The sequence below is a fragment of the Myxocyprinus asiaticus genome, chromosome 24 (genome assembly GCF_019703515.2).
Source record: "Myxocyprinus asiaticus isolate MX2 ecotype Aquarium Trade chromosome 24, UBuf_Myxa_2, whole genome shotgun sequence".
Lineage (NCBI taxonomy): Eukaryota > Metazoa > Chordata > Actinopteri > Cypriniformes > Catostomidae > Myxocyprinus > Myxocyprinus asiaticus.
In genome coordinates this window covers 18,323,894-18,351,214 of record NC_059367.1, presented here as the reverse complement: position 1 = coordinate 18,351,214, position 27,321 = coordinate 18,323,894, and the positions used below count along the sequence as shown (strand labels likewise).

General features: G+C 37.6%; 1 protein-coding gene across 2 annotated transcripts in view; it reads left to right on the top strand.

Annotated features, from left to right (window-relative positions):
• The window catches only part of LOC127414849 (membrane-associated guanylate kinase, WW and PDZ domain-containing protein 1-like), a 77,593-nt gene extending 50,723 nt beyond the window's left edge, over positions 1 to 26,870 (top strand). The window contains exons 10-17 of one of the 2 annotated variants that reach the window (XM_051653190.1): positions 1,610 to 1,673; positions 2,288 to 2,674; positions 20,110 to 20,298; positions 21,841 to 21,914; positions 22,026 to 22,169; positions 22,642 to 22,780; positions 23,329 to 23,416; positions 23,906 to 24,009. In XM_051653190.1, coding sequence (XP_051509150.1) covers positions 1,610 to 1,673; positions 2,288 to 2,674; positions 20,110 to 20,298; positions 21,841 to 21,914; positions 22,026 to 22,169; positions 22,642 to 22,780; positions 23,329 to 23,416; positions 23,906 to 23,912 — 1,092 coding nt within the window. In that variant the 3' untranslated portion in view covers positions 23,913 to 24,009. Of the gene's footprint in view, positions 1 to 1,609; positions 1,674 to 2,287; positions 2,675 to 20,109; positions 20,299 to 21,840; positions 21,915 to 22,025; positions 22,170 to 22,641; positions 22,781 to 23,328; positions 23,417 to 23,905 lie in introns of both variants that reach the window. The other variant, XM_051653189.1, reaches the window with a different exon arrangement.
• Positions 26,871 to 27,321: the final 451 nt, after the last annotated feature.

Here is a 27,321-nt window from a genome sequence, read left to right as displayed (position 1 = left end):
AGAAGAAAATACATCTAGAGAAACATCTGTTTATAGACGAAGATATTAGATTCATCTAATCCAATAATTCAGTATGATGGGAATTTTTCTCACTTGAGCTGCATGAGTTGAAGGTGCTGAACCTGCTTTAAAACAGGTTAATTACCACACTCAATGAGATTAATCACTATATCCACAACATACATACAGTACTGTGCAAAAGTTTTAGGCACTTAAGATGTTTCACAAAAACATTTGTCTTAAGATGGTTATTTATATCTTCAGCTTTTAGACTCCCAAACATTACTTTTGCAAATAGAAAAGATTAGAATAGAAGAACAGGGCGCTCTGCAAGCGATGGCATTGCACCCACAGAGCCCCCCACTGAACATCGAGTCAGTCTGAGATTACATGAAGAGACAGAAACAATTGAGACAGCCTAAATAGATAGAAGAACTCTCCAAGAACCTTGGAACATCCTATCTGCCAACAACCAAGAAAAACTGTGTCCAGGTGTACCTAGGAGAATTGGGGCTGTTTTAAAGGTGATCACATCAAATATTGATTTAGCTTTTTTACGTTTACTGGACTTTGTATGACATTAAGTGATAAATGAAAACTATTTATGTCATTATTTTTGAAGACATCCTCACTATGCAACATTTTTCACAAGTGCCTAAAACTTTTGCACAGTACTGTATAATATTACAAATTACATCTGCACAGACAATGAAGTGAATGAACAAGTGAACTTGAACTAAGTTATGTACTAGTCATAATATGCGTAACTTAAGTTGTGAATATGCTGTTTTCGTAAAAAAAACACGCTACACACAATGCAATACCCTAAACTGGCTAAACACGAAAAATTAAAAACAGTCTTTAAAGCATGAAGAATTCAGAATACAGTAGGTAATTAGAAAGAGTAGGTAATACTGCAGTATATTCATTATATGCTATTATTTCAGAAGCTCAGTTGTACAATATTTAGTTTGTAGCCTATATTTTATGTTTGATACATTAAAATAAAATTATAAATTATTTCAAAATGTTTGAGTATCTTAGTAAAGTTTGCTCTGTTACAGTTTGACACACATTTTTGTCATTTTGCACATTATCATCAACTAAAAGATATTTTCGTTGACTAAAATGATTAGGCATTTTTGTCAGAGTAAAACTGACTAAAATGAATTAATTTGACAAGACGAAATATTGACTAATTAACACTGACTTTCCTTTAAAGCTGAAGAATTGTTTTCTCCTATCATAGTTTAATGTGCAGAGATAACTATTAGTAAGCCATTCATAGGTTAATTTTCTCAAAAACCATAAGCACTGTGTTTCTGAGGCACTATGAAAATTGCTCTGTTTGTTTTGAGCGACCCGCTTAGACCCGCCTCAACAAAATTACTCAACCAAAGGCGTGAGTTGGGGGTGGGACTATCTCTTTGTTTGACCAATGGCAGACGTATACACAAATTCCATTTGGTGGCGCTAGTTGCGCAGAAATTACATACTTTAGCTTTAAGCTTGTCTCTTTCTGAAATTCTCTACATGGTGGTTATCAGCCTTTGGATGATTCACTAAAATGATGTGAATCATCTCCAGTTATCTTTTTTTGTCTTATAAGGTTCAGCGGGTGCTTCAAGAACATACTAAACAGGGTGAGGTGGTCTTACTGGTTTACAGAGGAGGTGAGTGTCCTACTTACTGTGTGCTACACATACTGTACTTCAAATACTGCAATGCAAATGTACAAAGACAATATAAAAATACAATTAGAATGCATATTTTAAACCAAAGCACACTTTGATGGTCCTGCCATCATGAACAACTGAAATTATCAGGGAATTTTAAAATTGTGATTTCCATGCCTGGAAGTCATAAATATTTCTAAAAAATAATAACTTTTCGAGTTGTGGTCAATTTTAAACCATTATTCTGACTATAAATTGCTCTTAATAAATTGCTCTATTAAATGATTTCCATAAATCCTTATTCAGCAATCACAAAACAATTTCCAAAAAACTGGAAAAGTCCATTGATGATTTCCACAATGTCTCAGGATGGATTAGCGTTTACACTGCAAATGCGATATGTTCCTATGCATTTTCGACCACCTTTGCATGTGATTTAAGTGACTGGATCACAAAACATTTTGGAGCCTGTTTAAGCCTGTATTTAGCAATGTGCAGTTACCAGATCACCTGGAAAAAGGTGTAAACTGGGTCATAGTGGTGACATCAAGTTTTACAAAGTTTATCAGTGAATTGGAGCACCTGTTTTCCTTTTTCCTGTTCTCTCTCAGGTCCTCTCTGCTCTCCGGGCTCCCCAAATGTCTATAAGAGTCCTCCTCCCTCTCTGGGCACCCCTGATCTGATCTCTCCCTCCTCTGATGGTGCTGTGCCCAGCCAGAGCACCCTTTCTCCCTCCTCACCCTCTGATGACCTCCCCAACCTGGTCCAAAGCACCAGCTTCCTGGACTCAGTGCCCGTGACCCTCACTCTAGAGCCCCGTGACTGGTTAGGGATTGACGATGGAATGGGTCAGTGGAGCGCTAACCTTGGAGCAGTGTCCAAAAGCCATGCAGATGGGAGGGGAGCAGCACCCTCCAGAGCGATGGAGGTGGAGTTGAGACGGAGACCAGGGGAGGGGTTTGGATTTGTCATAGCCTCCCAGGATGTAGTAAATGGATGTAAGTACCTATTTGTTAAAGCATGATCTGTGTTTGGGCATTAATTTGTTCTTAAAGTATAATAATTTTTTTCTGGCCTTAAGTGTGCATCATTTTAAACATTTTAAACAAGCTATGAGAGGCTGTGCGTTACTGTGATCTACCATGGGTAAGGGCCGTTCAAAAGCAACATAGACGTAATATAGAATGTGCAATCACAGGGTTGCTTTTATTGTGATTTTATATTTTGGAGCGTGGCTCATCCAATCAGAATTTAGAGTAAGAGCTATCTGTTTTACAATTAACTATTCATTCCTTTGTAAAACATGGAAAAAAGTGAACATTTAAATGCAGGGAGATACACAATATTTAACAGATATCAGTGTGAAAACAAACACACACACATGCACATATATATATATATATATATATATATATATATATATATAAGGCTAGAGTCTGAATGCTCAAATTTTGTAATGTATATCTTCACTGTAGCTAAAAACAGGTTGTGTTTCAGGGGCAGTATTGTTTATTTGTGATTTGCTGGTTTGTAAATGCAGATGTGACCTTATTTTTTCTGTTTTATCTCTGTTTATTCCGGTATTCAGAAGCAAAAAAGAGGGGATTTTATTTGAAGCATTAACACAGCATCATTTGTATGAAAATGCTGGCCAACCTCTGGAAAGATTCCCGATATCCGTCTGCATACAGCAATTTTCACAAGGTCGAGAGAGTGTATAATCCTGCCTCATTCTCTATATGAAAGCCAGGTGAAACCTGGGAAAAATCTTTCTCTCTGAGAAAAAGGGCATTTTCCCCCTCAAAGCATGTGGCTTTGGAGTTTTCTTTGCACAGAAAATCCCTAATTAGCACACTAATTACGATTTCACTTGATTTGTGTCTGTGTTGATATGCAGTTCTCAGTAATTTACAGCTGTATTTTGATAGTTTTATCAGGTATAAATGCACATATACACTCACTGAGCACTTTATAAGGAACACTTGTACACCTACATATTCATGCGATTATCTAATCAGCCAATCATGTGGCTGCAGTGCATAAAATCATTCAGATACAGGTCAGGAGCTTCAGTTAATGTTCACAACAACCATCAGAATGGGGAAAAATGTGATCTCAGTAATTTTGACCGTGGCATGATTGTTGGTGCCAGATGGGCTGGTTTGAGTATTTCTGTAACTGCTGATCTCCTGGGATTTTCATGCACAACAGTCTCTAGAGTTTACTCAGAATGCTGCCAAAAACATCCAGTGAGCGGCAGTTATACGGACGGAAACACCTTGTTGATAAGAGATGTCAATGGAGAATGGCCAGACTGGTTCAAGCTGACAGAAAGGCTACAGTAACTCAGATAACCACTCTGTACAATTGTAGTGAGCAGAATAGCATCTCAGAATGCACAATACGTCGAACCTTGAGGTGGATGGGCTTCAACAGCAGAAGACTACGTCGGGCATTTTATTGGACCATAGTGTTCCTAAAAAAGTGCTCAGTGAGTGTATTTGATTTTTACCTTAGTGCTCTGAGGGTAGAGGGAAATTTGTAAATGTATGATAAGCTGCAGTCCAACCGCGAGGTCATGGTTTCTGTCCAGCAGTGTTTGTAGTTCCACCTTAAATGACAACTGGAACAGTTTCATGTGTGAGCAGTTTTTTCCAGGTTTTTCCCCCCCTAGTGTATTATGCTCAGTTGTTTAGTAGTTCATAGTTGTTCAGTGGTATTCTGGTGTTCACTGTTTATTAGACAAAAACAAGGACTAAAAAGTACTTTTTAAATCTAATAATGTTTTCCTTGTATCTGAATTAACCGTGCATGTATATGTAGTAATTATACATATTTGTTAAAAAGGTCTTCATTCACAGAATACAACATCCACAATGGGCAGTAAGGCAAATAAATGTGTGATGCATCAGTTTCCTTCAGGTTCAAAGCACGTTTATTTTTTACAGGCAACATGAAGTGGTGTAGTTCCAAAAATATACTGTGACCTTTGGCCTTTAGTTTAATGAAAAAATGATCGGAACAAATGAACCGGTTATAACCGGTTTCGAGCATTTAAAAATAACGTTTTCGCTCCGGAACAATTGAACATCACTTTGTTCCGGTTTTCGGTTATGTTCGCTCCTTGAACTGTTTTTAGTCCCTGGACAAAAGTATTACAGATCCATGACTTCAGTAGTCAAATTCAGAGTTTTCTAAAAAGGAACTCTTGAGATTTGTCTGTGCTTGAGTCTCTATGATTTTGGTATTTTCTAAAAATGTAAGCAAGGAAGCATTCTGATGAAAATAGTACCATAGATCTTGCACAGGAACTAGGGTGTAAAATTGCATGGATGCATCAATCTATAAATGAAAATGAAATGCATTGATTATGGAATTTAATAATCTGTTATAATACTTGACCTAGTTTCAGGTTTAAAAATCCACCAAATCCAGATTCCCAATCCACTCTTTGTGTGACACATTACATTTTTTCTCCAGTTACATTTGTGTCTTCAGCATTTTTTCTAAATCATACCAAAGCAATATAATCAGACTGAATCATGGCCAAGTTTCAGATTCAGATTCATTGCATCATTAATAAGGAAATGTAATCAAGCAAAATAATAATTGTCAGAGAAATTATTTATTTACATTGTTTACACATTACATTTTTAGTAAAATCATAGTAACCACAGGTAAAAGCATGGATAGCTCCTTATTCCCACGGTAAGATCAATGTATTTGCAGTTTCTGTAAAATGATTAATTGCATATTTTTATTGCTAAAATATAAACAAAAGAACAAGAAACCTTATTGTACTCTTTATTGTAGCCTAAACACGTTTAAAACAATGATATTTGTAACAAAAATGAAGCATTTTCTTTCACTCCATAATAGATTATTAAATATTTATTGTAAAAAAAATCATAGCTGCCACAATTATAGTAAAACGGTGGTAAAATTTTGGGATATTTTAGAGCTTTTTGTGTGTGAAAATACTTATCCATCTTTGTTTATTTTAATAATGGTCAATAGCTCAGAGAAAAACTCTTTTTTTCTTTTGTGAGAGGATTCAGTGTAGTATTAAATCATTCTTTCACTCACCATCCCTCCCTCCACTGCTCTCTCTCTCTCTCTCTCTCTCTCTCTGTTTCTCCCTCTCTCCCCCTTTCTTTTGCCCAGTTCAGTTCAGTCAGTACAAGCATCATCAATGTCTCTGCTCTGAGGAAAAACACATCAACAGTTTTTTCAACCCTATATTTTGTCAGTGTTTTGTAATATTACATGTAGAATTAAAGGGTCAGGAATTTTGCGGATTTAAAACTGGATTTGTCGACTTTATCAGGACAACATGCTGGAAAGGCTTCAGTCTGCACTGAAAACTGTGAAGGACGCAAAATGTAAATACTCTCTTACCTCTCATGCACTTGAATGTCTGTATTTTGACAATTATTGACCCTTAATAAGTTATTTTACTAACAATTTAAGTATTTAAACTTTTCCTGGATAATTTTTTTCCCTATAGCTTTGTGATTTGTTTGCTTGAGCTCAGATCCATAGGGTGTATACAGGTTTATGTGAAAAGTTTGTTTGTGTAAAAGAGGACAGGATGTGTGTGTTTGTGCATTGTATCAGAAGGCTTTGAGCTCTCCGGGACAGTTCCTCTGAAGTACACCCCTTTTGATTTCATCTCTGTACTTTTCATACTTCAGAGAGATATTGTTTTTGGGTTCACCGGGACACTCAAATGCCTGAAATATTTTCAAATGGGCAACGGTGGGCACTGCCAATAAAAGACTTAATTCTTCTATGCTGTGTTGGACCAGTGAACACCTCTTTCTCATTCTTTTCACAATATGCATCACTGCTTACAGACTTTAGGAGAATAGAACAAAAAAAAAAAAAGCTTCTTAAAAAAATACTGTTCACAATACATTATAAAGTATCATGGTACTACTATGTTTTTTTTTATAGGATACTATGACAAGACCATGTTTTTGGACAGATACTGTAAGTACCATGGCATTCTTTGAAGTGAAAGCACCATGGCACATGAATATGGTAATCCTTCAGGACTATCATAGATATCAAAGTGCCATGGTGAAACCATCTTATACCATTACTGTATCATGGTACCACCACATAACTTTTTTTTTTTTTTTTAAGAGTAATCACTTTATTTTATGTTGTTTCCAAAAACATTTATTTGGCATTGTCTTGTCTACATGTAATTAAAACATATTTCAGTTCAATGCTGAGACAATTGAGTTTGCATATGTGATTTTTTTTCTATGCGCTTCCATCTCTCTATTGCACGTGACTTTTCAAGAACTGTCAGTTTAATGGATTATTACTGTTATGGGCTGCTCATCCTAAAAGTCTTATCGTGAGTGTGAGATCATCTCCATGAGGTAATTTGGATGGAATGTGCAGTGTGTGTGTGTGTGTGTGTGTGCGCGTGTTTGTGGACGTGTGGGCAGGTTTAAGTGGTTTACGAGGACTTTTTTTAGGTTACAAACTGGTAATTACAAGGGTATTATGTTATAAATGTGGTTTATGAGGACATTTCTAGTGTCCCCATAATTAAATCGCTTAAAAACATACTAAACAATGTTTTTTTGAAAATGTAAAAATGCAGAAAGTTTTTTGTGAGGGTTAGGTTTAGTGGTAGGGTTAGGGGATAGAATCTATAGTTTGTACAGTATAAAAATCATTATGTTTATGGAGAGTCCTCATAATGATAGCTGCACCAACATGTGTGTTTGTGTGTGTGTTTGTGTGTGTGTTTGTGTGTGCGTGCGTGCGTGCGTGCGTGCGTGCGTGCGTGTGTGTGTGTGTGTGTGTGTGTTAGAGCTGTTCCTTCCATCGTGTTCAATATGAGATTTTCTTATCCCTCCTTTCTATGCTGTAAGGAGGAGAGATTATAGATATACTTAAAGGAATAGTTCACCCAAAAATTAAAATTCTCTCATCATTAACTCACCCTCATGTCATCCCAAATGTGTATGACTTTCTTCTTCTGCAGAACACAAACAAAGATTTTTAAAAGAATATTTCAGCTTTGAAGGTCCATAAAACGCAAGTGAATGGTGACCAAAATTTTGAAGCTCCAAAAAGCACATAAAAGCACCATAAATGTTATCCATAAGACTCCAGTGGTTTAATCCATGTGATATGAAGCGATCCAGTCAGTTTTGGGTGAGAACAGACCAAAATATAACTCCAGTTACACTATAAATCTTGACATCAGCAGTCTCCTTGGTGATCATGATTTCGATTGCATGAACTCATTTGCACTTTCTAGTGCTTGACACATACACAGAGTGCTAGATGGTGCTAGGAAGTGTAATTGAGCTTGAAATCATGATCACTAGGCTTATAGTGAAAAAGGAGTTATATGTTGGTCTGTTCTCACCCAAAACCCATTGGATCACTTCAGAAGACATGGATTAAAACACTGGAGTCTTATTGATAACATTTAAGGTGCTTTTATGTGCTTTTTGGAGCTTCAAAGTTTTGGTCACCATTCACTTGCCTTATATGGACCTACAGAGCTGAGGGTGAGTAAATGATGAGAGAATATTCATTTTTGGGTAAACTATTCATTTTAAGGTATATATAACACCAAATTGAAACTTATGTAATTATTTACTCAACCTCATGTTGTTCCAAACCGTTATGACTTTTTTCTTCTGTAGAACACTCAGATGTTAAGCTGAATGTTAGCTTTCACCATTAACCTTTATTGCAGCTTTTTTCCATACAATAAAAGTGAATGATGACTAAGGATATCATTCTGCCTAACATAGCCTTTTGTGTTCCACAGAAGAAAATTATACAGGTTTGGATTGGAACAACAAGAGGGTGGATACATTATTTTTCAGCTTTTTTAAGGCATTGCTTTATGCCAATTTTATAGCATTTTTTGCATAAGAACAAGTTGTTCTGGGGTCAGCTGATGCTATCCTGTGAAGCTTATCCATGTTAACAGAAAACACAGGTTCTGGATCATTGATCAAGCATGTTTTTTCACTGTCATGTGAGATTTTGCAATGTTCATTTAGCGCATGTTTAAATGCCAGGTCTAATAAGCTGGATAAGATTAAATATTAAACAGATGGTTGGTTTCGTGCTTTTTCCCCCAGAGGGCTGTGAAAGATGTAGATGTGAATGTTTGAATACTCAAACTGTAAGTAACATTTTGTGTTGTATTTTGTTTGATGTTTGTTTCCTTGGTGCTGTCTGCTCACTGCAGATTCTGTTTCTTGAGCTGTTTACAACAGTTTTGGGATTGTTTGTTTCTTAAGGGTCAGCCTGATATAAATTGCTCTGATGTGAGTTGTGTGTTCAGTGTTCAGTGTACATCATAAGTCCTGTTACTGTCACCATTTTTTAAGGTTTTCACCCTTTTTATTCACCATTAGTTTACGATAAATGGTCCTGTGGTGTGAAAAATTAATAAAACAAATATTCCATGTAGTCTCTCAGTTAACATGAGGTGTGTGTGTGTGTGTGTGTGTGTGTGTGTGTGGGCATGTTTATGTGGTTTACGAGGACAATTTTTTAGGTTACAAACTGGTAATTACAAGGGTATTATGTTATAAATGTGGTTTATGAGGACATTTCTAGTGTCCCCATAATTCAAATCGCTTAAAAAACATACTAAACAATGTTTTATTGAAAATGTAAAACTGCAGAAAGTTTTTTGTGAGGGTTAGGTTTAGGGATAGGGTTAGGGTTAGGGGATAGAATCTATAGTTTGTACAGTATAAAAATCATTATGTCTATGGAAAGTCCTCATAATGATAGGTAGACCAACATTTGTAGTGACATTTCTCTGGAAGCAACTTGGAAATAAATGAATTGCTCAAAGAAACAATGGGGAATGGGGAAACAGAGCTCAGTAACTCCAGTCAATTGATCGCCCTTCCTAGGTTTCAAACCTACAACCATTACAATGGCAGCCTAGAATAACTTCCTTCTTTTTATGCACTAGAAAGACTTCAATAGGTACATTTCACACACTGAGATTACTTCAACACAAATCTGTTAGTTAGTGACCGGTGTTGCAAGTTTAATCTGATGTGTACGTGACACAAATAGTGCTCTATTACGATTGTCTAATTTACTCAGTGGTTATTTACTCACTGAATCATTTACTCACTGGTCGCTCAAGGGAATCTTGTAGTGAGTATACAAAAGTAAGATGCAAATGTTTATGTAATTGGTTGATTAACCCTTTAAGCTTGGATGGGCTGGCCGGTGGGCCTGCGAGAAAATAAAATGGTCAAAATATCAATAACTACAGTCTTGACCAACACAAAATAGGTATCGTTTGAAAGCTTAGAAGTTCTACTTTACAATGCATGTAGGCATTATGAGCCAAACTGAACAAGTGCTTTGCAATCTGCAGACAAATCAGAAGTGTTCCGTTTTGATGATTTAAAAAAGAAAAAAAAAAATGCACTGTACATATTATTACAATAACTAAAAACATCAAGCTCATCTAATAGCCATGTGTCATATGTTGTTGGAAAGCTCTCAAAGAGAAGAATACAATCAGCCTATTTGTTTTTACTCATAGACAAAAATATAGCAAGTAATGGCTAAGTACATGTCTTTGACATTTATGTTTCATGTCAACAGGTGTTGCTTATAATAGAATATAACATATCACATACCATTTCTTAGAGGAGGTGATTATCTTTCAAACGAGCCCACACACAAGGTAACCGGATGCATAAATCAGTCGATAATCCACACGAAGCACAATGTTACATATGGCCACTAGGAGATGGCGCCAAGTACATGACACGATGCAGACTTATTGAGTCAAAAGGCACTCGTTCTGTGAAATCTCATTACTTTTCTATGCAAACCATTAGTCGTTGTTTTTGCATGTGTAATTAGTTCTTATGTACAATTATTGTGTGATATTTGTTTGGAGAGGCTTTTGGACACTTGGAGACGTTTTTATACACTAGATAAATTATTTTTGTAATGCTATAACTTTTGATTGCTTTGTTGTATCAACACAAATTTTCTCAGTTACAGTTGACATGATTGGGATAAAAACAAAAGCAGTTTTTTGGAGCTATCTTATTTACACCCAGAGATATATAATGTCAAATCAGAAAAATAAGAAATAATGTATATTTTTGTCTCATGTTTTTTGTGATTTTCCAGAAGTTTCTTAGACTGAGAGTCCCAGAATTAATAATAATCTATATCATTAAAATTTGTTTAAAGTTTTTGATATTGAACACAAACAAACCCTCCTTTTTTCTTTTTTGTCAGGTTATAAACCTTTAATTTTGGCCACTGAAACAGGAAATTTTTAAAAATACCTTCAGAGCTTAAAGGGTTAAACAAAGTTTCCAGGATCATTCCCAGGTATGGATAACCCAGAGATTTTGGGCACTTTTGTCAAAAAGAGAATCATTGGTAACACTTTACAATAAGGTTCCTCTTGTTAAGATTAGTTAACAACATTAGTTAACATGAACTAACAATTAACAATACTTTTACAGCATTTATTAATCTTAGTTAATGTTCATTTTACCATATACTAATGCAGTTTTAAAATAAAAAGTTGTGTTTGTTAACATTAGTTAATGCACTATGACATTGGTGTGTTTATTATTTACATTGTATGTCAATCGATATATATACAGTATATATAATTTTTTAATAAAGGTAGTTTTTCTTTCTTTCCTTTTGTTTTATATCAGTCATTTTAAAAATCAGCCCCACCTAGATTTGTACTTTTTCTAGGAAATGTGAGTGGTGCATGCTCATGCAAAACATGCTGCCATGGTGCTAGAGTGTTGTTGGTAGTTGCCAGGGAGTTGCTGTGTGGTTGCTACTTGCTAAGGTATTCTTATAGTTTTTAGCACATTATATGGTTGCTAGGGTATTGCAAGGTAGGGTGTTCTGGGCACTTAGGCGGTTTCTTACTGGCCCAAGTGAGTATATCGTTTTATCATCCAGCAGGTGAAAATCATCATTCTGTGTGCTTAGAAAAGTAACAGCAACTATGTAGGATGAGTTGCACACTGAATTTGCAAATTCTGAAATCACTGGTTAGTGTTTACTCAAAATGACAATAAAACAGCAAATTTTACTGAATTACTGAGCAAGTTACCATGTGTATGTATTTTAATACGACATTAACTTTTAGTACGTAAAATGCCCCTTTCAGTATTATGCTGTGTTTCTACAGTATATACGAGCCTTAAAAAACATGTGTGCGTGTCTGTTTAAAAAAATATATATATATATATACAGGTGCATCTCAATAAATTAGAATGTCGTGGAAAATTCATTTATTTCAGTAATTCAACTCAAATTGTGAAACTCGTGTATTAAATAAATTCAATGCACACAGACTGAAGTAGTTTAAGTCTTTGGTTCTTTTAATTGTGATGATTTTGGCTCACATTTAACAAAAACCCACCAATTCACTATCTCAAAAAATTAGAATACATCATAAGACCAATAAAAAAAACATTTTTAGTGAATTGTTGGCCTTCTGGAAAGTATGTTCATTTACTGTATATGTACTCAATACTTGGTAGGGGCTCTTTTTGCTTTAATTACTGCCTCAATTCGGCGTGGCATGGAGGTGACCAGTTTGTGGCACTGCTGAGGTGGTATGGAAGACCAGGTTTCTTTGACAGTGGCCTTCAGCTCATCTGCATTTTTTGGTCTCTTGTTTCTCATTTTCCTCTTGACAATACCCCATAGATTCTCTGTGGGGTTCAGGTCTGGTGAGTTTGCTGGCCAGTCAAGCACACCAACACCATGGTCATTTAACCAACTTTTGGTGCTTTTGACAGTGTGGGCAGGTGCCAAATCCTGCTGGAAAATGAAATCAGCATCTTTAAAAAGCTGGTCAGCAGAAGGAAGCATGAAGTGCTCCAAAATTTCTTGGTAAACGGGTACAGTGACTTTGGTTTTCAAAAAACACAATGGACCAACACCAGCAGATGACATTGCACCCCAAATCATCACAGACTGTGGAAACTTAACACTGGACTTCAAGCAACTTGGGCTATGAGCTTCTCCACCCTTCCTCCAGACTCTAGGACCTTGGTTTCCAAATGAAATACAAAACTTGCTCTCATCTGAAAAGAGGACTTTGGACCACTGGGCAACAGTCCAGTTCTTCTTCTCCTTAGCCCAGGTAAGACGCCTCTGGCATTGTCTGTGGTTCAGGAGTGGCTTAACAAGAGGAATACGACAACTGTAACCAAATTCCTTGACACGTCTTTGTGTGGTGGCTCTTGATGCCTTGACCCCAGCCTCAGTCCATTCCTTGTGAAGTTCACCCAAATTCTTGAATCGATTTTGCTTGACAATCCTCATAAGGCTGCGGTTCTCTCGGTTGGTTGTGCATCTTTTTCTTCCACTCTTTTTCCTTCCACTCAACTTTCTGTTAAAATGCTTGGATACAGCACTCTGTGAACAGCCAGCTTCTTTGGCAATGAATGTTTGAGTCTTACCCTCCTTGTGAAGGGTGTCAATGATTGTCTTCTGGACAACTGTCAGATCAGCAGTCTTCCCCATGATTGTGTAGCCTAGTGAACCAAACTGAGAGACCATTTTGAAGGCTCAGGAAAACTTTGCAGGTGTTTTGAGTTGATTAGCTGATTGGCATGTCATCATATTCTAATTTTTTGAGATAGTGAATTGGTGGGTTTTTGTTAAATGTGAGCCAAAATCATCACAATTAAAAGAACCAAAGACTTAAACTACTTCAGTCTGTGTGCATTGAATTTATTTAATACACGAGTTTCACAATTTGAGTTGAATTACTGAAATAAATTAACTTTTCCACGACATTCTAATTTATTGAGATGCACCTGTATATTCCAAATAGTGTGGGTATACAGGATTACAGGAAGTGTTTGATAACGGTCATCTAAAAGACACCATACCTTTTATCAAGCAAGCAGACTCAGTTCAGTCATTACAAATCCCAAAGTGGGTTAGGCACAGCTGTGCCCTTATATCTATCCCTGTTATTTCTCTCTTTATCTCTTTGTTTTCACGTGGGAGACATTTATGGCATTACAGAAACCCCCCTGTGCCATGTTTATTAAATACATCCTCCCCATAAGCACAATAAGTGTTTTAATCTTTTTGCTCTATACGCCCACCTCTATAAATAACCCAGAGAACAATGTGGTCATTAACAAAGATGTTTTACATGCTATGAATAATGCATGAATGTGTTATGAATAATAGACCAACTCGTGAATAATGCTGGTTTTGTAATAATTGACATGGTTGTAGATACGTGGGAGATGTGGAAAGCCCAGAGAACATTTTCTTCCACCTCGACAAGCTTCACATGGCACTAAACACTCTCAATTCTGCTCTACTGATTCTCTCTGACCATGTACACACACACACATGTTGGATTATCTCATTACCCACAGAAGTTCCCAATTTATCCAGGAAACAAATACTCTCCTTTTCCACTCTGTGGATCTGATACAGTGATCTTTTCTGTGATCTTGTCACATCATGTCATATACAGTGGCTCCAAGAAATATTTGGACACTTAAGCCACACATCATCTCATTGCATTAGATAACAAAAATGTAAAGCAAGTGCCATTTATTTTAAAGAAAGATAGTACAAGCAAAACATTTCACAAAATATGTTTGTTCTTAATGATAAAAGAATAGATAATCTGTTCCAAATCAAGACAAAAAGTTGACTATTTGGACACTTTTTGGTTGTCAAACATTCGTAGAACATGTTCATAGTTGTGGGTACACTGCTTGGACACTGTGTGAACTTAAGGGGAATTTACTTACATACATCCTCTAAAAATCACCTTGACAAGATAATTTCCCACCCTCATTCTGACCCTCTGTCAGAAACGCTCGGTTTTGGTGCTGCTTCTCCTTTAAGACTTGACTTTAAATGCCCACTGTTATGATTGGCTCTCTGCTCTTGACTGGCCTGCTCTCTCTACTTGCCATCTCACTGCTCACCGCTACTGGGCGGGTTACGCAAGTGATAAGGTTAATTAGGCATTGATGTGTTGGTATGGAGATTTGTTTTAACAAATATTCTTTTTGTAGCGAGGAGGAAGTTTTGAGTTCTGAAACTTACAGATTTTATAGTACAATGATATTCTCTTAAATGTCAAAAGATCAAGGAAAATTTGATTCCTCATGTCATGAACCCTTTAAGTCAGTTCTGAGAAAAGTTCAAGCATCATTTGTTGCAGAGATGCTACTGGCTGTGATGTTTTATTATTATTTGTTTGTTTTTAGTATGGCTTAAATGTTCAGCTACTTTTTTCTGGGGCCACTGGATATGAAAATGTTTATATGTTGCTTACTTTCCATATGATCTGTATCTGCACTTAAAAAAAATTGTTGCACAAACTTAAAAAATCAAGACAACATGATGCAGTAAGATTTTTGAGTTCTCTCAACAACTGTCTTAATAACTGTCCTCAGTAACATTGCTTTGTTTAGTCAGTGTGAATTTTGTTCATTAAATGCCAAAATTCTTGTTGAGAGAACTACTAATTTCTTGTGCAGCCAACAATCAATTCACAATACGATAACTTTTTGTCACCATTTCAATAATTTAAAATTTTTTCCATGAACTGCAATCTTTGCCTCTAAAGAGAGGTACATATGTCTTGCAAGGTAATGCAGTATGTACAATTGTTTGACATAAGGAGCTTTCACACAGAGATCCCAGCATTAATCCTGGGAAAATTTTTGGACTGCAAAATTTGTTAAATCACACTCCAAGAGCTTTCTCGTTATCTGTGCTCGCATTCACACACATCACGGGACAATCCTGTAAAGAAAAAAATTGACATCATGATGTGACATCTAACGTACAGTGTCTTGAGTTTACTGATGACCATGTCTTTTCTCTGAAGAAGCCCACTCTTTTGTCCTCTGGTAAACAAATAAATTGTGTACGGTATAACCATGGGCGGACTGGGAAGAGAAATCGGCCTCTCCCTATGGCCAGCCTGCTCCTGGGTATAACTAAACTGACAGTTAATTTAATCTTCTGCTCGGATGGCGAGACGTTCTCATTGTCCCTGTATGAGATTTGCATGATATAGCCAAGATGGCGAGATCCAACTCAAAAGGGGCTTTATTTTCCCACACTTTGCACACAAACTCAAATAATGCTTTTCAGCACAACATAAACATTGCACGCATGAACACTCTGCTCCGTGCAGCTTTCTCTCTCTCCCCACTGGTGACTGGCTCGCTCTTTAAACCATCTCCACTCTCACTGCAATGACAAACAGCTGTTAGAGACAATCAATGACAAGTGATGATATTTACCCTTCCGATCTCCTGATCTTACTCTCCATTCACAAATCGGCGCTCAACCACGCCCCAAATACCAGAACCGTGTGTATGTGTATATATATATATATATATATACTTTGTTTGAAAATTATTGAATGAATTAATTTTCTGTATCGTTAAACCCAAATAATAATACCCAAATAGTTGGCCTGTCATTAGGTTGCAAGCACTGTGGCGAGTTAGTCACCTAAAAAGCTGTGAGTCATTAAAAAAAATTGGTAAAGTTTACTGTATCTGGTTGTGTTTTTTATGTAAGAGGTCTATAATTAATTAGCCTATACCTACCGTATTTGCACTTACATTAATCTTTGCAAATTCCATGGTATGTTCACAGAGATTATAATGTTCCCTGCATGACATGGCACTTTTTTTCATCACTATTTACAAACTGGGTAATTTTGAATACCCAAAGTATTCCTATATCGCAGACTTCAACCGCACCATATATGAGGGGTAAATAAACTTAAAGTTCCGACATTCGGTGTGTTGATTTCTGAATTAGAAAGAAATGAATTTATTTAATCACGTCAGGTTTGTGAAGCTGTAAATGTGGCCGATTGTTTTTTTTAACTGATATTTACAATGGAAAAGTTCATTTCTTTACATGTATATTGAAAAAAAAATTAGTCACATAGTGCCGTGAATGGAAACAAATGGCAACGGTTTATGACAGCCGTATGTTTTTTAAACCGCGGTACACCGTGAAACTGTTGAACCTCTATTATGCACACAAGCTTTCTCCTTCGCATGATAAATACTTCATCACTACATCACATACCCTTTATGGTATCGCCTCTGCTTTTGTTCACACAGACACATCCCTGGATTGATCCCGGCAATATTACTAGGGTCTGATCCTCGGTATTGACCCCGACAATATCCCAGTATCAGAGCCCAGTGTGAATGAGGTTACAGACACACAATAGACCTCAACCGCTAACACACAAACTTCAATAACGGTGACAATCAACAAACCTCATTAAGTAAAAGATGAGCACCTAAAATTACCACACAACAACTGACTAACAGTGGCAACAAAAAACAACAATAACAGCATAAAAATAGTCAATAAACAGCCAAAAAAAAAAGCCTATAACACTAACCGCAAAATTTGTTCATGTTGCAATGCATGCTGGAAAATCGCTTATCAGCAAAATGGTTAAAAATGTAATTGTTCAGGGGCCTGGTTAGCTCAGCAAGTATTGGTGCTGACTACCACACCTGGAGTCACGAGTTTGAATCCAGGGTGTGCTGAGTGACTCCAGCCAGGTCTCCTAAGCAACCAAATTGGCCCGGTTGCTAGGGAGGGTAGAATCACATGGGGTAACCTCCTCGTGGTCGCGATTAGGGGTTCTCGCTCTCAATGGGGCGCGTGGTAAGTTGTGCGTGGATCGCGGACAGTAGCATGAGCCTCCACGTGCTGGGAGTCTCCGCGGTGTCATGCACAACGAAGCACGTGATAAGATGCGCGGATTGACTGTCTCAGAAGCGGAGGCAACTGAGACTTGTCCTCCACCACCCGGATTGAGGTGAGTAACTGCACCACCACAAGGACCTACTAAGTAGTGGGAATTGGGCATTCCAAATTGGGAGAAAAGGGTGATAAAAAAAATAAAATAAAATGAAAATGTTTATTCAGACAACACTGTTAGGCTAGTTGGGACAACATTTGGGGGAATATTTTTGGTCTAACATGTTTTGTTGTAGATGAAAGTAATTCACATTTCGTAGTATCTGTGACTCAAAAACCCCTATAAGCTGGATAAAATGCAATTTCATTTTTTACAGTGGTGGTTCTCCTGAGAATTTGGGCATATCAGACACTCTCTTCGATTTTAAAGTGTTAGTTAAACTAGAGTATTGATTTTCAGATCCTACCAGGTAGAGTAGTTTGTTGAGAAATCTGAACCGTCTGTACAGATCTAAAAGGAATTTTTTATGTTGTAAGGTGAAGAGTGTTTCTTGGCTCATGCTCAGACACAGCTGGGTGTAAAGTATGAGGACATTTCTAACATATATATGTTTGTTCTTTTATGACGTGTTTCATATGTTTATTTAGATCTGCTGCCCACAGAGTAAGTGCAGTTCTGTTTCTTGCTATTTTTCACTCTTTTTTTATGAATATTTGTTCTGATAACGATCACAAATTCCACTTCTTCCAGTGCACAAATTAGCCAAAAAGCAACCATGATGAATGCACACTTAAAAATCCGCTAGAAGATTATAACATCCTGGCACCTTTGGTTTACAATTTTGCAACATACTATGATTTTGGACTGCAATTTTTATCACACATACTCTTTAGGATGATATTTGCTAGGAAGAATAAAATTATTTCCTGTAGTTTTGCAGGTGGCTACTTTTCATATGTGCCTTGATGCCATAGGAACACATTTGACGATTAGGAACAGATTAGCCACATATTTTCCCACCAATATATAACCAGATGTGTGTGTGTTGTGTTTCCCTACCAAATCTTCGGTTAGTCATTTTAACTGTGGATATGAAGAATGAGACTTGGCTTATTACCCTCTGCACTGTCAAAACACTGACAAATACAGTATGTTTCAAGTCAAATAACATTGTGCTCTATGGTTTTTACTTTTGACTTAGATTGTGTATGTGAGCATTCAAAGTAACAGGGCGAACAGAAACTATTTCAGGCCTGTTGTCTTTTTTGCTTGCTCTGTGCTGCAAGCTGTTTGCCCACGCATGAGTGCATGATCAATATAAACAGATCGATTGAATGGCCAATGGAACTCCCAGTGGCAGTGCAGTACAGGGCTCAACTGAGAGTGTGTGTGTGTGTGTGTGACAATGTGTTAACTATAATTAACTGTAATAAATGCCAAGGGCTTCTATGTTTGTAAAAATGGCTCCATCTAGTGGCTAGCAGGTGGAAAATGTATTCCAGTGAGTTAACGCAGGTTTGTTCTTTCTGATAGCAATACCTATGGAATTTGTATTGTGGAAGCTCTGTGGCCAGTTCTGGAGTGTGAAAGCATATGTCTGGAACAATACTTGTGTTTTTGTGTAATCTGATGAGGATAAAACAAAGATAAATTCTTATACGAACAATAGCACACTTTGAAGCAATATTTATACCATTTATTTGACATGCATGGAGTCTTTGAGCCTTTGTTATGGCTCTGTGGAAATGAAATCCCTGTTAGAAAGTGCTATTTCCTACAGGGGATTCAGTCTAAAAAACTTTTTTTTTTTTAACCAGAAGTGTTGTGTGTTTTAAAGAATAGGTCACCCAAAATTTAAATTTTTGTCATCATTTACTTATCCTCACATTGTTCCAAACCGACTTTGACTTTCGTTCTTTCATGCAAGAATGTTCAACCTGCTCTTTTCTATACAAGAAAGTGCATTGTGAATTTTACTGTCAAGCTTAAAAAAGGACAAAAAGCTCCTTAAAATGCTCCATACATTTTGTATGCTATAATCCAAGTCTTCTGAAGCCATACAATAGCATAGTGTGATTAACAGATGGAAATCAAAGTCATAATTTCATATTTGAGTTAAATATATATTTAAGAGGTCTAGCATGTAGTGTGAGTTACTCTGTGGTCTACTACTAAGGAAGATTTGCTTTACTTTGACGTTCAATATGCTCTATTCAGTAATGAAATGAATCTTCATGTTGCTATCTGTAGGAAGTATTTTGGCTTCTGTGGTCTAAAATGTCCTGTGATTCTGTAAACATGAGGGAAAATGTGAAGGAGATAGAGAGTAAAGAATTTATACACAATTGAGTGTTCATGATCTATGAACTGTGTAATTTTCTGTTGAATCAGTGGTTCATAGAGTTAATTCAGAAATGTGCCTCTCCTTGTACTGTTAAATGTAATGTTAAAGATCTTATAGTCTTAAAGTTATACCTTTTTTTAAAATAATTTTTTAATGAAGATGAATCACTACTCTATGTTGTCACTTCAGATAAAAGCATTTGCTAAATGAACAAATGCAACTGTAAATTTAGACAACTAAGCAGAGATACTTTAGTTTATTTTCATGCAGATGGTAAATCTCTCTCTCTCTCTCTCTCTCTCTCTCTGTCTCTCTCGCTTTGTCTCTAGTATCTCACCGGTTTGTGACTGTTCGTCGGGGGAGTCCAGCAGCACGCAGTGGTCAGATCCAGCCGGGGGATCAGTTAGAGGCGGTGGAGGGCAGATCTGTGGTCACTCTGCCTCACAGAGACCTCGCACAGATACTGCGCAGAGCCGGCAATACACTCAGACTCACCATTTTACCACGCTCCAACACTAGTACACACACTCAAACACATAAAGACAATTTTAATAACACTTCAAGAATTACAACAGATATGTAAATATGTTGGCTTGGCAAAGACCTTCAGACTATTCCAGAATAGTGTGCTATGTCTTTTCTTTATACACCAATGAGCCAAAACATTTTGACCAATTACAGGTTAAGCGAATAATGTTGATCATCTCCTAACAAGGCCACATGTCAAGATCTGGATAGATTAGATGGTAAGCGAACAATCATTTCTCGTAGTCAACGTGTTGAATGCAGGAGAAATGGGCAGGAGTAAAGACCTGAGCAACTTTGTCAAGGGCCAAATTGTTATGGCCTACCGACAGTGGTCCGAGGAGGGACAAACCACAAACCGGCAACAGGGGGTTGGGTGCAGCCGCAGACCGGTTAGAGTGCCCATGATTACCCCTGTCCACCATCGAAAGCACCTACAATGGGCACACGAGCGTCGGAACTGGACCATGGAGCAGTGGAAGAAGGTCGCCTGGTCCGTTGAGTCCCGTTTTCTTTTACATCATGTGGACGGCCATGTACGTGTGTGCCGTTAACCTGGGGAAGCGATGGCACCAGGATGCACTGTGGTAAGACGACAAGCCGGTGGAGGGAGTGTGATGCTCTGGGCAATGTTCTGCTGGGAAACCCTGGGTCCAGCCATTCATGTGGACGTTAATTTGACACGCGACACCCACCTAAACATCATTGCAGACCAGGTACACCTCTTCATGGCAATGGTATTCCCTGATGGCAGTAGGAATGGTATTTCTTTCAGCAGGATAATGCACCCTGCCACACTGCACACATTGTTCAGGAATGGTTTGAGGAACATGATGAAGAGTTCAAGGTGTTGCCCTGGCCTACAAATTCCCCAGATCTCAATCCAGTTGAGCATCTGTGGGATGTGCTTGACCAACAAGTCAAATCCACGCCGGCTCCACCTCACAACTTACAGGACTTGAAGGACCTGCTGCTAATGTCTTGGTGCCAGATACCACAGGACACCTTCAGGAGTCTTGCAGAGTTCATGCCTCGGCAGGTCGGCACTGTTTTGGCAGCATGTGGAGGACCAACAGCATATTAGGTAGGTGGTCATAATGTTTTGGCTCATCAGTGTATGTTTTCGCAACGGACGATGAAAAATCAGAAAAATCCCATAGACTTACATTGACAATGTTTAAATGGGCCGACGGCATGCTCGTTAATTCAAACTCCAACTGTCAAAAAGTTAAAATGTAAATAAACCCACAAATGGCCTTTTATCTCCTTTATGCTGCTCTCTCTCTCTCTCTCTCTCTCCCCCCCTTTATCTATCTATCTGTATATCTATCTGTATATCTATCTTTCAGTCTGGCTGTTTGCATTACTGTAAAATTAAACATCAAACTTAAAAAAAATTTAAACGAAACTTTTAAACTTTCAGACAAGGTTTTGTCAAGTCAACATCGAAGTTTGTTTTGTGTATAATTATTGTATTATGTATGTATTCATGTATGTATAATGCATAATTTATTGTGTCTATATGTTTCTGTCAGACAATAATCTACCTGAGTACACTGACTTGGAAGCTGAGAGCCGGTCAAGAAAAGGGCATAGATCCAAGCAAAAGGTGAGTCTTCATACAGTAAATGCACACGCACACATATTGTATGTATCCTTGCATTTTATACTTTATATTAATTTACTTTATCTCTCCATCTCTCTGGTGATCTGTTCTCAGGACTCACAGTTTTATAGTGTTGATCTAGAGAGAGGCTCAACAGGTTTTGGCTTTAGTTTGAGAGGTGGAAGTGAGTATAACATGGGTCTTTATGTCCTTGGCCTAATGGAGGGTGGACCAGCCTCACGCAGTCAGAAAATACAGGTCAGTACACACATACAGGGACACCAAATATACATGGTCCCTACGGTCATGGAAAACCTGGAAATATCAGGGAATTTTAAAATTGAGATTACCAGGCCTGGAAAACTCATGGAATGTAATAAAATCTTAAAAAAGTAATAGAAATATATAGTCTAATGTAATATAATTTATTTATATTTATTCTCAGCTCTTAAATAAATAATTAACTAAAAATTGCTCTTTGTTACTCTATAAAATGATTTAAAAAAAATCCGTATCCACTAATCACAAACAACAGGAAGAATCATCATTTATTGGTCAAAAGGTGTGGGAAGCCTGTAAACAAAACACTTCATTTGATCTTGTTGATCTTGGTAATGAGTCATGCTGGGAGTTGCTCATGTTTTGGACATTATGCTGAGGTATGCTGAGATTAGGTGCTTTTGTTGACATATTGCTGACTCATAAAGGTTCTTGCTGACTCATGTTGCAGGTTAGTGATCAGCTCGTTGAGATTAATGGAGACAGCACAGCCGGGATGACACACAGCCAGGCCGTGGAGCAGATCCGCAAGGGAGGAAACTGGATACACCTCATACTAAAGAAAGGCAATGGATATGTACCAGATTATGGTGAGGGGAGACAGAGGGTTAGATAATGGTTGATAGATTCAGCTAGTTTTATGAATATTCCGTTTCCTTCTGATAGCTGATTTGTGTAGATCAGTCGTTCTTAATTGTTTTTGCTTCCACACCCAGATATTACACTGGAAATCAAGTAACAACCCAGAACAGTAAATAAATTCCTTATTGTGCAAAAGTTAAAAAAAAAATTTTTCTCTTGTTTTAGAGAATAACTTAAAAGTAATTAGTAATATGATTACTTTCCCTGTAAAGTAATCAGTAAAGAAATCTAATATCACTTTTAGAGAAGTAATTTGAAATTAGGTGGATTACTATTTTACAGTAACTAACCCAACATTGGTTGTGACCCACCAGTTGAGAATCAATGGTTTAAATAATTTGTAGACTGCTTTATAGACTGAAATCCTCTCCTTTTTGGCACTTTTTTCTAACTCTGCTTTGGCTTTCTGTTTTTTCTCCTCTTCCTTTACTTCTTTCTCTTTCTTCTCTTTTTCACAATTCTAAATATATTTGCTTTCTCCTAAACCCTTCTCCAGTGGAGCTTTCCAGCTTATCTCTTTGTATGACTAACTCCAAGCAGGGTGAGCCTTGCTTCTATGTCATCGGCCGGACAGAAAACATGCGGTTGGTAACCGTTTCTGGGTTTGTTTTTTTTCGTCTTTCTTGCGCACTTATCTCAGCCTTCTCATATTCCTTCCTATTCTTGCATTTTGCATTCCCCCACCCCACCCCCATAACTGTTGCCCATCTTTTCTATTGTCATGTTTAATTAAATTGTCCTTTATAGCTTTAGGTAAAGGAGTATCAATGCAACCATTTACTGTACCAATTCATCCATATATTGTATTGTTTTGGAAGATAACTTAGGATCAGAATAACCATGAAGAACGAGTATTGATTGATCTGCTGCCTATAATATTGTTCACTCAATCATTCATAAATGCAGCAAATCTGCTCCAAACACATCTGCCTCATCACTAACTCTTATTCATCCACCCACTCCTCCATTACCCAAACCTTATCGGACACCTCCTTTTGTAGTTTTACATGAAGATGGGCTGATAGCGATCATTCAGCACTCTTTATTTATTTATTTCTTTCTCTCCGTCTTAGACCATGAAACTGGAGATGTCTCCCCCTCCTCTCTCTTTTCTAAAGAACTGCATGTGGCTACAGTAAATCACTCTCCTTCGAGAAGCAGCAGATGGGTGGATGAGAGAGGACAGGAGAGGAGAGAGAGGAGGGGGAAGGGAAACATGAAATCTGGGGGAAGGAGCAAAAAAAGAGGAACGGAGGAGGGCAGAGTCATGTCTGATAATGAACGAGAAAAGGTTAGCACGATGGGTAGCTCTCGGTGGACAGGAAGGAGGCGAAAGCAACAGCTGCAATCACAGAGTTTACCCAGCACGCTGAGTCGTCGAGAGGGAAGACGGAGAGAAGAGGAGGAGGAAATGAAAGGAGAGGGAGAAAGACAAAAAGCAATGGGAAAAAGCAAGATCATGGGGGAAAGACGACAAAAAGTGAAAGATTTTAGCTTTGAGAGAGAGAACAGTCACCCAGCGGAAGAAGAGAGAATAGTAGAAAGAAAAAAGAAAGATAACAACAGAACCAGCACACCGGAGGTCACACAGCAGGCACCCTTCTCCTTCCTCATGCCTTTGGACAATGAAGATGATGGGTCAGATGCAGAAACAGTTCGCAGTTTCTCTGAAGTCAGTGTGTCGGCAGCCAGTATCTCATTCACGGGCACCCGGTGGGCCCTGGAGCACATCAACCCTCTACAGGCCCCTGGATCTTCTACTGCAGCCCCGGGACCCTGGCTAGTCCCCAGCCCTCACAAACTCTCTCAGGTTTTAGAGGGGAAAAGGCTGAGCCGGAATAAGGGAGGACTGTGGTCCTAATGCTGTTTCCCTTAAATGGATAGTTCACCCAAAATAAAAATTCTGTCATCATTTATTCACATTCTCATGCCTTTCCAAACCCTTTTTTCTGTGACACAAAAGGACATGTTAGGCAGAATGTTAGCCCCAGTTACCATTTACCTTCATGGTATGAAAAAAAGTTGTAATGAAAGTGAATGGTTACTGAGGCTAACGTATGGAAGAAAGAAAGCCATACTGGTTTGGAACAACATGAGGGTGAGTAAATGATGACAGAATATTCACTTTAACTCTTTTCTCTCACTCTCTCTCACACATATATACACACACACAGATGTGCACACAACCTCTGTTTCTCATACAGCTTCTCTAGCTCCCTCTCTGTATGTGGTCTTCAGTACACAACTACCACCCCATCAGTCCCTCTTCCATCCTAAATCCATGTCCATTTAGTCCTGAGTTAAGGCATTGCATAATGAGGAGACCAAAGGAAAATTGAAGTCAAGATACTGCAGAGGTCTCCCATACAGGCCAATCAAGACTTAGTTTTATCACCATCTAGTGGCCAAGGAGAGACAATGAGAAATGCTGCCATTACATTTAGCATTGGCTAGCATATTGGTAACTGCAAGGTCAGTTGTTATGTGTCTAGTATTCGTGGTGTCCTCATCGCATGTGTCTTTTTTCATAAAATTATAATATAAAAAGGGGAAAATTTATTTAAGACATGGTTGCTCAATGCTGCTCACAAAAATCTATTGTCTGGGTGTGTTTGGACGTAAACTCTGCAAGAAAGTAGATTTCCTGAAACAGAATTGATCAGCCTCGATTTAAGAGATTTTATTAGCTGCTTGTTGATTGTGACTGGATTGTAACCCCCTTCCCTGATGTGTGTGGTGGTCTTGCTGTTGAAACAGGGGAGAAGGAAGGAAGAAAACAGAACTAAAGTTTTATTATTGAGGCCAGTGAGCCATATCAAACCTCTCCAGGTGCCTTCTTCTTTAGCCAGTGTTTACCAAAAAATAAACAAATAAACAAGAAAAAGAACATAAGACGTAGCATAGAAGAAAGTGTGCAACACAATACTGTTCTGCCTCTTTAAAGGGATAGTTCAGGTATTATTACTCATCCTCATGTTGTTCCAAACCCATATGACTTACTTTATTCTGTGGAACACAAAAGGAAATTGTGAATGTTGACTGAGGCTGTTCCACAGACAAAGAAAGTCATAAGGGTTTGGAACAACTTGAGGGGGAGTAAATGATGATAGAATTTGTTTTACATTTTTGGGTGAACTATCCCTTTAACATCTATATCTTTGCAAGACTTGGTTCACGAGTTGGGGAAAATTCTGCACACGCTCTGCGAAACTTCAGCTTATTGTCTTCAGAGTCAAAGTGAAAGAGAGCCATTACAAGTGCCTCATGCGATGTTCCTTTATACAGTACATAGACTTCCCTCAAGCTTAAAAATCAGGACCCAAAGTTTTTTTTTTTTTTTTTTTTTCATTGTGGTACTTTGTGTTTGAATGCTTTCCGAATCAATATTTCAGACCCATTTCATTGCCCTCAACATTTCAGATAAAAATTACGAAAACGAGAAAATGAAGGCCGATGGGTCCTAATACCTGAGCCCTCCACCAATCAGCATCGAGCTTAATGCGGAATCTTCATTTCAGGAGACTAAAAACAAAAAAAAAAACAAAAAAAAGAAGAAAAAAGGGCATTTTGATACAAGTCTTCTATGCATTTTATAAGACTTACTGGTTAAAAATTGTGGTAGAATTTTTTTCTACCTTAGATATGAGATTCATAATTTTTGTGTACTGTTAAATACACAGGTCAGGTTGGTGAGTCAAAACCGAAAATTAAAGGGAAGATTTTCTGAGATTTGGTGATAATCAGACATGCTGTACCACCAGCTTATGCATTGTTCTTCACCTCAGAACTGTCTGAGCAATAAGCGCTATCTCTTTCTGTTCTGTGCCCTACCCAGCAAAGCTAGATAAGCTCATCAGAAAGCTGTGTTAGAAATATGCACAGTAAAATCATCTAGATTGATAGATTAACTGGACTGAAATGTATCCGCACCAGTGTCAGAAATTAACACCTATTATAGACACAGTTCACCCCAAACAAAAAATTCATTTACTAACCCTCATGTCGTTCCATACCCAAATGGCTTTCTTTCTTTTAATGGAACACAAAAGGATATATTAGACATAATTTTAGCCTCAGTCACCGTTCACTTTCATTTTTATCCACATAAAATGAAAGTAAATGGTGATTGAGGCTAACATTCTGTCTAACATCTCTTTTTGTGTTCCATGGAAGGACAAAAGCAATATGGGTTTGGAATAACATGAGGGTAAGTAAATGTCAGAATTTTCATTTTTGGATGTACTGCCCCTTTAAGGGATGATATTTTGTATTTTTTTTTTTTTTTTTTTTTTACTTTTAAACAGTGCGAACTGAAAACAAATACTTCAATAAAATCAATTTAGCAAAATGGTCACTATGGTGTCTAAACCCATTGCTAGAAAGGCCTAGACTGAAATATAATGTTAGATTATGTAAAAAAAATAAAAATAAATTGCCCCCAAATACTGAATCTGTATTTTTGTCATTTTCAGTGGCATTTTTGCACCAA